We start from the raw sequence: 10,464 nt of genomic DNA, 5'->3' as shown, positions 1-10,464 counted from the left end.
TTTTGTAACAATATTTTTTATATATTTTTAAAAAACAAAATATTAATAAATAAATTATTTTTGTTCCCAGGAGTTTGCAATTTCTTCCAATTTTAAAAAAACTATATCAATTTTTTTAAAAAATTTGTTGTCATTTATTATTCTTTTCCATAAATTAAAAATCCTGCTCTTTTTTCTTAAAATATAATAATCTTTTGCCTTTTCATATTTCTTATGTAAATGCATTACAGATAAGTCAAGCCATTTATAAAATATGTTAATAATAATAATGTTTATTCTCTTCTTTTTTATCTTACCAAAAAAGAAAGAAGAACATATATTAGCACATATTCTAAATATAACATATATATATATATATAAAATTATTCAAATATAAAAAATATGATTATAAATATTACTCTTAAATATATCCTTTTGGTATTCAAAAAGTTCTTTTTAAGAATATTAAAACATTTTAATTTTATATAAAATCTTGTCGCTGCATCAGTAAAATTATTTAAAGAGTTCATAACACATCTTTTGATTTTTCCCTGCAATTTATTTTTTCTGTTATCACAATTGATTATAATAAAAAAGAAAGAAAAAAAAATATACATACATACATATATATATATATATATATATATATATATATATATATATATATATATATATCAATGTTTGAATGTATTGAAATATAAATAATTGAATTTTTTTAAATTTTACAAAAAGGAATAGAAAACCCATTTTCTCTTTCGATCTATATCTCTTAATTTAAAAAAATACAGTATACTTTGTGATTTATAATATTCATTTAATAAGAAAAAAAATGTTTTTCTTTTTAACTTCGTAAAATAATATGTTTTAACAGCTTTAAATAATTTATTGTCTTCTTTTTTATCTTGTTCCTGTTTTTGTTTATTCCTAAGTACAAATAAAATTAAATTCCATCACCCTTTTTATAAGTATCAAAATATAAATATATAAAATAATATTCCATCTATTTTTTTAAAATAAACATTATTCATTACAGTATAACATTAAAAGGTATTTTCTTAGTTACATATATTTTCTTAGCATTATAATTCTCTTCCAAATTTTGAAAGTTCACTTTATCAATAAGCTCTTTCATGTTTTATGTTGACATTCTTCCTTATATTTTATTATAATATAGATCTTCATAATAAGGTAAAATAAGGTTGGGTGTTCATAATGTTTGATCAAAAAGCGTTTATAGATATTCAAAAAAAAAAAAAAAAAAAAATGAAGGAAAAAGAACAAAATTGATAATATTATAATAAAATTAAATCATTATTTTGATATACTTAAAAGATATAAACAAGTAGAAGGTTTATTTTCTATTTTAATAAATATAGCATATATATTTATATATTAATGTATGATTAAAATAGAAGGGTTGATATTGCAAATATTAAAAAAAAAAAAAAAAAATATATATATATATATATAATAATAAATAAATAAATAAATAAATTACACATACATATAAATATATATATATATATATATATATATATATATATATATATAAACTTAAAAATTAAAAAAAAAAAAAATGAGGGTAAAAATATATAAGGATGTATCCTTAAAACAATTAGACAAATATTTAAACTTTTTAATTTAAAAAAATAATATATAAAAATAATATAAAATAATAACAATATAATATAATAATAAGGATTTCCTGTCTTTATTCATTTATTTTGAAATAATAATTAATTCTTATAAAATAGTATAATTATTAATGAATTATTATTTTATTTTAATATATATCTCTATACATATATCCATACATATATCCATTTATATATATATATATATATATATATATATATAATATATACATATAACTTCATTTAATCATTTTGTACTATAATAGTGTTTTATCAGAACCACTGAGCATATTACTATTTAAAATACTTGGATCTAAATTAAATAAACCGGAATCCTGTTTATGCATAGTATTTTGGCTCACATCATTTTCACCTAAATTTATTTTATTCACATCACTCTCAGCTATGTTCTTTATATTATTTTCTTCAGCAATGCTATTTTCGCCTATGTTATTTTGATTGGAACTGCTTTCATTAATTTTATTTTCGCTTATATTACTATTATCATCAATTCCATTTGTTGATTTCATTTCACTTTGTAATTCATTTGGAGAATTGTTTTGTGGCATTTCCGAACCAGATGTATTATTATTTAATGTATTGTTTGATATATTACTTTGTACATTCATTAAATATTGTTCAGCATTTTTTTCCATCATGCCTATAACTCTTTTGGCAAAGAGACCGGTATCATCTATAGTATATCCTCCCTGCATTGATGCAACATCAAATATTTGTTCAGCAATTTCTGAATTTTGTAAATTCATTTTATCAATTTGTATTAAATGATTTAATTGTTTTATAATAAAATGGTTAGGATTAATTTCTAATACTGGTTGATTTGCGGATTGGCCTCCAAACATTTCATTTTCTGATATGCCTTGAGCGGTGGCTTGTTGTTTCATATATTTTTGCATAGAAGGTGACATACCCATTTCACCTTGAACTAATAAAGCAGGTGAATTTATCAAACGATCTGAAATTCGTACTTCATGTACTTTATGCGAAAATTTATTATGTAGCCATCTACATAATATTTCATATTCCATTTTCTGTTTATCTAAACTGTCGGATTTATTTTGATCATTTTCTTTTTTTAACTTAAGGTCGGCTTTATTTACATCTAAGACTTCATATCCTTTATATTTATTAACGGTTAGAGAGGATAAACAAAATTCATCAATTGGTTCTAAAGAAAATAAAACATCATAATTTAATGCTTTCAATTTTTCTAAAGAAGGAGAATTCTGAGCGGTTTTTTTATTTTCTCCTGAGATATAATAAATACATTTTTGATCTTCTTTCATATTTTCTATATATGAATCAAGATCTGTTTTTTTATCACCACTATTAATTGAATAAAATTCGACTAATGATGCAATTTCTTCTTGATTTTCTTTATCTTCTACAACACCAATTTTGAGGTATTTACCAAATGTGTTAAGAAATTTAGTCCATTTATCACCTCCTGTCTCTTTTAATCCTTTCATCATACTAATACTTTTGAGTACAATTCTTTTATTTATAATAGATAACATTTTGGATTTTTGTAATATTTCTCTTCCTACATTTAATGGTAAGTTTTCACTATCTACAATACCTCTTAGAAAGGTTAACCAACGTGGTATAGATTCAGAAAATTTGTCATTTATAAAAACTCTTTTTACATATAATCTTATTCCTCTAGATTCTTCGTCAAACATATTTTTACTTAATTCCCATGGTAAAGAACCTGGAATATATAAAATGGAATTAAAAGAAATTTGTCCTTCTACATTAAAATGAACATAAGCTAATGGATCATCATATGCTTTAAATGTATTTTTATAAAAACTATAATAATCATTTTCTGTTAATGATTTTTCATCTTGTTTCCATATTGGTAATTGTACATTAATTTTTTCCCATTCATGATATCGTTTTGTAATTGTTTTCATTTTCATTTTATCACCATCTTTTAATGATACAGAATCATCTGGAACCCTTTCATAATCAATTTTTTCTGACCATATTTCTATTGGGAATTTAATAAACTCAGAATATTTTTTAATTAATTCTTTTAATTTATAATCTTCTAAATATTCATCACATTCTTCTTTTAAGTGTAAAATAATTTTGGTTCCACTACCCTTAATATCATCATATTCTTGATCATATTTTTTAATTTCATTTACACTAAAACTACCTTTCAAATCTGAAGACCATCGATAAATTTGATCTTCTTTTTTTGTATATACTTCAACTCTATTAGATACTAGAAAAGAAGAATAAAAACCAACACCAAATTGTCCTATTAAATTACTATCTGCTTTTCCTTCTTCTATTTGTTTTAAAAATTTAGCTGTTCCCGATTGAGCTATCGTACCAAGATTATTAATTAATTCACTTTTATCCATACCTATACCATTATCAGTTATAGTTAATGTTTTTTTTTCTTTATCAGGTTTTATTTTAATTATTAATTTCTTAATATCATTTTTTTCTTCTTCCACGTTTTCTTTTTTATCTGTTGATTCATTTACATTTTCTGTTTTTTCCTTTTCTGTTTCATTTTTTATTTCCTCATTTGTAACTACTTCAGCATCTTTTATTAATTTATTATTTTCCAATATTATTCTTTTCTTATCACACGCATCAGATGCATTCGAAATTAATTCTCTCAAAAATACATCCTTATCTGTATATAAAGAATTAACGATTATATCCATAACTTTATTAACCTCTGCTTTGAAATTATATTTTTCCACAGGGGAACTATCTGATGATATGTCCTCTCTAATGGTTTTAACATCCTCATTAAAACTATTTAAAGGTTTCCTACTAAACTCAATTTTCTTTTTTTGCTTTTCAAAAAATAATTTATTTACATTGTTATTTAAATCATATCTGTTCGGTGTTTTGTAATTTAATATATAGTTCAATTTCTCCGTAGTACGAGCTAAATTAAAAGCTTCGCTTCTTTCATAATCTTTTAAAAACAACACACAAAAAAAGTACAATATTATAAATTTTATTTTGTTCCCAACATAAACATTTTGCATTTTAAAACCAAACAAAAAAAAAAAAAAAAAAAAAAAAAAAAAAAAAAAAAAATATTTATAAGTACGTTCTATGACAAAATATACATAATTTCATATAAATATTATTTTATACCTATAAAATTATTTAATAAAAAAAATACATATGTATACAGAAAATTTTGTCGAACGGCATAAAATTATTTCAATTATGTGTTCTTATAAAAATGAATTTATTAAATAAATATAAACAAAAATATAAATATATATTCACTTGTTTATTTATTTATTTATTTATATATTTATTTATTTATTTATTTATTTATTTATGTATGTATGTATGTATGTATATATAGTTATACCCTTATTATTTTTATAATTTATAATTATTTATTTCTTACTTTTTTTTTTTTTTTTTACAATATTTTTAATTTTGAACAAATTAATTATTATTTTTATTTTTTTTAAATAAATTATAAACACTTCATATTAATTTAATATTAGTGTGTTTTATAATTAGTGTTTTTTAAGATATAATAATTATGAAATATATAATATATATATATATATATATATAGGATATGCATTATATTATAATATATGAATGGTTTTTGAACCTTAAGAAAGTACTTTACACCATTAAAAGGAAAAAAAAAAATATATATTATATATATATAATGTATAATATATATTTTATAATATACAATACTTACAATTATATATATATAATTCTTTTTGTACAACAATTATGTTTTGTTTAAGGTAAAAAAATTATAACATAAAATCTAATGAAGATTTATAATTAATAATATAAAAAAAGAGAATGAATAAATAATTAATATGCCTTAAAAAAAGGTTTAAGAGAGAAAAAAAAAAGAAAAAAGAAAGAAATATAAACATGAAAATATGAATTTGTATTTTTTTTTTTTTTTTTTTTTTTCTTTAATTTGTTTTAAATTAAATGAATACCTATTAAATCAATATTCAATTTATGTTTTATTATAATTCATTTATATTTATTATATATATATATATATATATATATATATAAAATACATTTATATAACTTTTATAAATATTATGAAAAATATATTTTTGAATAAGATCAAAAAAAAAATAAAAAAAATATAAAAGTATAAATGAATGATTAAATAAGCTCGAAAATGAAGAAATAACAATTTTATATTACTAGATATATTTTTGATTAAATCTTTTATCTACCAAAAAAATTTGACAAGAATAATGTCAAATTGAATATTACCTTTTTACTATAATAAGTTTTCATATATATATATATATATATATACATATATATACTTATTTTAGTTCTTTTTTGTTTCCCCATATTTTACATCTAATGATAAATAACAATCAACAATGTTTAAGAAAAGGTTTGTAGGTAATGTGAAGAACAGGAAAAAAACAGAAGACATAAAAGATGGCGAAGATAAAGAAAAGCAAGAAGAAGAAGAAAAAAAAACAAATGAAGAAAATACAAAGAAAGAGAATGATAATTCAAATGATTCTTCTTTAATGGACGCAAATGATATGTTTAATAAAAAAAAAAGAGTATTAGAAGAAGATCATGAAATTAGTGATGATGATGTGGTATGTAAATATTTTTTTAAGAAGAAATTAAAAAAAATGAATGAAGAGAATTCATTACTTTTAAGAAAAAAACAAAATAAATTAATACATTGCAAAAGTGAAGATATTACCCAATCAAATACATTAACAGAAGATAGAATATATAAGGGTGATTTTAGTGGCTCGAAAAATTATGGATCATATGAAATAGATCAAGATATAAAGAATGATCATAGATCTATAATGGAAAGGAATATAAAAATAGGTGAAGAAATATTAAAAGGAAACTTAAAAGATAATATATATAGAGGAAAAGATGCCCATGAAAAAGCTATAATGATTAAAAAAGATAGTTTAGCAAAAAACAAATATACTGGGTTATATGGACCTGTACGTAGTAGTGGTTCCAATGTTAGAGTTACTCTACGTATTGATTATGAACCTTGTATATGTAAAGATTATAAAGAAACTGGATATTGTGGTTTTGGTGATACATGTATTTATTTACATGATCGAAGTGATTATAAAAGTGGATGGAAAATCGAACAAGAATATGAACAAAAACGAAAAAGAGATGAAGCATTAAGAAAAGAAAAAATGGAAAAATGGAATGAAAAGATGTTAAAGAAATTAAAAGAAAAAGAAGAAAGATTAAATAATCATCATAATAATCTAAATGATAATAATATAAATAATGATCAATATTCTGATGAACATGAAAATAATTCAAATCAATCTAATTTATCTTCTTGTTCACATAATGATAATAATTCAGACACAAATTCAGTGGATAGTGATACTTCTCTTCCATTTGCATGTATAAAATGTAAAAAAAAATGGAAAATAGAAATGAATCCAAGTGTTACTGAATGTATGCATTATTTTTGTGAAAAATGTTTTATTGATATGTTTCAAAAAAATAAAAAATGTTTTAAGTGTGGTTTACAACTTAATGGTATTATGAATACGGCCCAAAATATTATTGATATATTAAATAAGAGAAAAACAGTAAAATGATATAATCCTTAAAAAGCTAACGACAGTATATATTAAGTAATTCGTTATGTATATATATATATATATATATATATATATATATAAATATATATGTGTATATTTTATTTCCTTCTCTTTATTTATATAATATATTAGATAGAAAAAAATATAAAAAATGTATAAAACCATATATAATTTTTTATACATTTGCTATTTTTTTTTCTTGTTTTAATTTCCTTTTTTATTTTTTTTTTGTTCTATTTCTCCTTATATATTATTATTATTACTATTTTTTTTTTGTAAGTGTTATAATAAAAAAAACAGCCATCTTAATTATATTTCTTAAAAAAAAATATATGAAATATGAGAAAATATGTGTATTTTTTTTTTTTTTTTTTTTTTTTTCGTATTTATTTCCTTTATGTTTTTATATACAATGGTATAAACTTATATTGTGTATCAATTTTTTAATTTATCATTTATGTAATTATAATAAAAATTTATAAAAGGAAGAAAATGTACATATAATTATATGCATATATATTTTTTTTTAATTTAGAATTAAAAAAGCAAATGTGCAATAAAAATTATATATAATAAATAAATAAATAAATAAATACATACATATATATATATATATATATATATAATTATATACGCATTCTTATAATATATATATATAATATATATTTGTATAATAATATATATAATATAATATATATATAATATATGTATTATTTTTATATTTTACCTAAAAAATATTTGTTTTTCTCGCCATATTTTTCTCTTTTTCCTTTTTTAACTTAGCATATAAATTTATATATATATATATGTATATATAATATGTACACATATATATATGTATTTTTATTTTCCCTGAAATAAATAAATATTAAAATATAATGAACTAGAATAATGTGTTATAAATTTAGTTCATTCTTTTATAACACAAAAAAAAAAAAAAAAAAAGAAAAAATGAAAAAATGAAAAAATAATAATAAATCAATTATAGAAATAGATAAAATGAATAAAATGTATGAAAATAAATAAATAAAACTTTTTGTAAATAATAATATACCAAATACAGAGATAAATTTGTGTAACAATAATTTTTAAAATATGTGATTATATATATTAGATATCGAATTATTGACTATATAATTTATTGTTTTGTATCTATTTATTTATTTTTTATATAAATATATAATATTATTGAAATTAGATTACCCAAATATATATATATATATATATATATGTGTTAAACTTATTTGTTTCCTACTCTTTTTTTTTATTTTTAAAATACATTCATTAATTTTCTATGACCATACAGAATAATGCATGTTCCTTTTTATGAATAAAAATATTTTTAATGTATTTTTATAAAATATATATTTGTATATATGTCGATGGGTTTAAACAAATTCCTATAATTGCATATACGACTAATACAATTTAAGTGAAAAATATTTATTTGAATATATTTTATATTCATATATTTTATACATACACACATATATATATTTTTTGTACATATATTTTTACATATATTTTATAATTAAAGAATAAAAAAAATAAAAAGTAATATATATATATATATATATATATCTATGTTAATCTTTGTAAATATAAAGATAGGGAGAGAATATTGTAGCAACGTAAAGAAAAAAAAAAAAAAAAACAAGAAAAAATAAAAATATGACTGTATTATTAAGGAGTATAAAATTATGTTTTTAAAATTCTTTCTTGATAAATGTATTTTATGTTTCCTGGCTTTGGGTTCGATTCCAATTGGATATATAAATAGAAAGAATAAGTTTAGGAAAATTGAAAATCAGAAATATGCCTTATTCAGTTCTATAGTTATGAACAGTTTTTTAATATACCTAAATAAGTTTTTTGGAATATTAGGAATATTTAATTTTTTTTTAGGGAATTATTTATGTTTAATTGGAATAACAGGTGGTATAGCCGTTGGAAAATCAACTTTTTGTAATTTTTTAAAAAAAAAAGATGTGGTTGTAATAAATGCTGATGAAATTACTAGTAAGATTTATACAAAAGATTCTATATGCTATAAAAAAATTGTAAAACACTTTGGAGAAAATATTTTAAATAATGATAAAAGTATTAATAGAACCTTATTGAGAAAAATAGTATTTAATAATGAAGAAAATGTTAAATATATCAATAAAATTACACATACTTATATTATACTACAAATTATTAAAGAATGCTTAAAATATAAATTTTTATATTTTAAATATAATGTAGCCATTGAAGCACCTCTATTAATAGAAACGAAATTATATCTATTAACAAGTCCTGTTATACTTTTAAAATCATCTGTAAGAAATCAAATTAAACGTATCTTATCAAGAGATAAAAATTGCACCTATGATACAGCCATGGGTATTATCAAGTAATGATAAAAAAAATATATCTGTATATTACGTAACAAATGTTATGGAACACTTATAATATATATATATATATATATATATATATATATATGAATGATATTTTTTTTTCTGTTATAAATTTTTATATTTTATACAGTGAAATCTTTTTTTAATTGTGATGTTCAATATCCAATACATTATAACAATGTACATATATGTATGTATAATGCTTTTTATCTTTCTTAATTTGAATTCATATTATATGTTATTTTGTTTTTTCTTTTTCCAGGAATCAGCTACCTACAGATGAAAAGATAAAGTACGCGGATATTATTATTAACAATGATGGAGATATATTAGACTTACAAATGAAATGTGATGTGGTATATAATAAATATTTAAAAAACTTTTTCTTCTAATTTAGGCTTGTTTATATATATATACATATATATATATATATATATATATATATATTAATATATATTTATTTATATACATGTAATTATTTATTAATAATTAAAAAGTATAGTATATTCTTATAAACCATATTTTTTTATTTAATTGTTATAGAATATATTTATTGCTTGTTTTCTTTCTTTCTTTCTTTCTTTCTTTTTTTTTAATTCATACACATATATATTTTCTTCTTATTGAATTTTAATTTTTAAGTTATTTAATAATATATAGTCTTTTTTTTTTGCTTTTTTTTTTTTTTTTTTTTTTTGTATATATATTATATATATATTTTTTTTTTTTTTTTAATATTATTATATATATTTATATGCTTATTTATTATATTAGAAAAAATTTGTTATTGCTAATTTTTTACTATTTATTTTATATTTCACATTT

The 10,464-nt window shown here is 18.9% G+C and overlaps 4 protein-coding genes across 4 annotated transcripts; 2 read left to right on the top strand and 2 right to left on the bottom strand.

Annotated features, from left to right (window-relative positions):
- Positions 1-54: 54 nt before the first annotated feature.
- On the bottom strand, positions 55-1,111 carry PF3D7_1444000 (conserved Plasmodium protein, unknown function; the record flags this gene model as incomplete). The annotated part of the gene is made up of 4 exons (XM_001348556.1): positions 55-291; positions 399-546; positions 706-903; positions 1,011-1,111. The coding sequence occupies 4 exons, from the start codon at positions 1,109-1,111 to the stop codon at positions 55-57; spliced, it is 684 nt and encodes a 227-aa protein (XP_001348592.1).
- Positions 1,112-1,870: 759 nt separating this feature from the next.
- PF3D7_1443900 (heat shock protein 90, putative) lies at positions 1,871-4,654 on the bottom strand (the record flags this gene model as incomplete). The annotated part of the gene is made up of 1 exon (XM_001348555.1): positions 1,871-4,654. The coding sequence occupies one exon, from the start codon at positions 4,652-4,654 to the stop codon at positions 1,871-1,873; it is 2,784 nt and encodes a 927-aa protein (XP_001348591.1).
- A 1,353-nt stretch (positions 4,655-6,007) lies between these two features.
- On the top strand, positions 6,008-7,234 carry PF3D7_1443800 (pre-mRNA-splicing factor CWC24, putative; the record flags this gene model as incomplete). Its single annotated transcript, XM_001348554.1, has 1 exon — positions 6,008-7,234. One exon carries the CDS (start codon positions 6,008-6,010, stop codon positions 7,232-7,234), a length of 1,227 nt encoding a protein of 408 aa, XP_001348590.1.
- Positions 7,235-8,937: 1,703 nt separating this feature from the next.
- Positions 8,938-10,031, top strand: PF3D7_1443700 (dephospho-CoA kinase, putative; the record flags this gene model as incomplete). Its single annotated transcript, XM_001348553.1, has 2 exons — positions 8,938-9,632; positions 9,902-10,031. The coding sequence occupies 2 exons, from the start codon at positions 8,938-8,940 to the stop codon at positions 10,029-10,031; spliced, it is 825 nt and encodes a 274-aa protein (XP_001348589.1).
- Positions 10,032-10,464: the final 433 nt, after the last annotated feature.

This window comes from Plasmodium falciparum (assembly GCF_000002765.6).
Source record: "Plasmodium falciparum 3D7 genome assembly, chromosome: 14".
Classification (NCBI taxonomy): Eukaryota; Apicomplexa; class Aconoidasida; order Haemosporida; family Plasmodiidae; genus Plasmodium; species Plasmodium falciparum.
The sequence above is the reverse complement of the archived record's forward strand: the minus strand, read 5'-3'. Positions and strand labels throughout refer to the sequence as shown.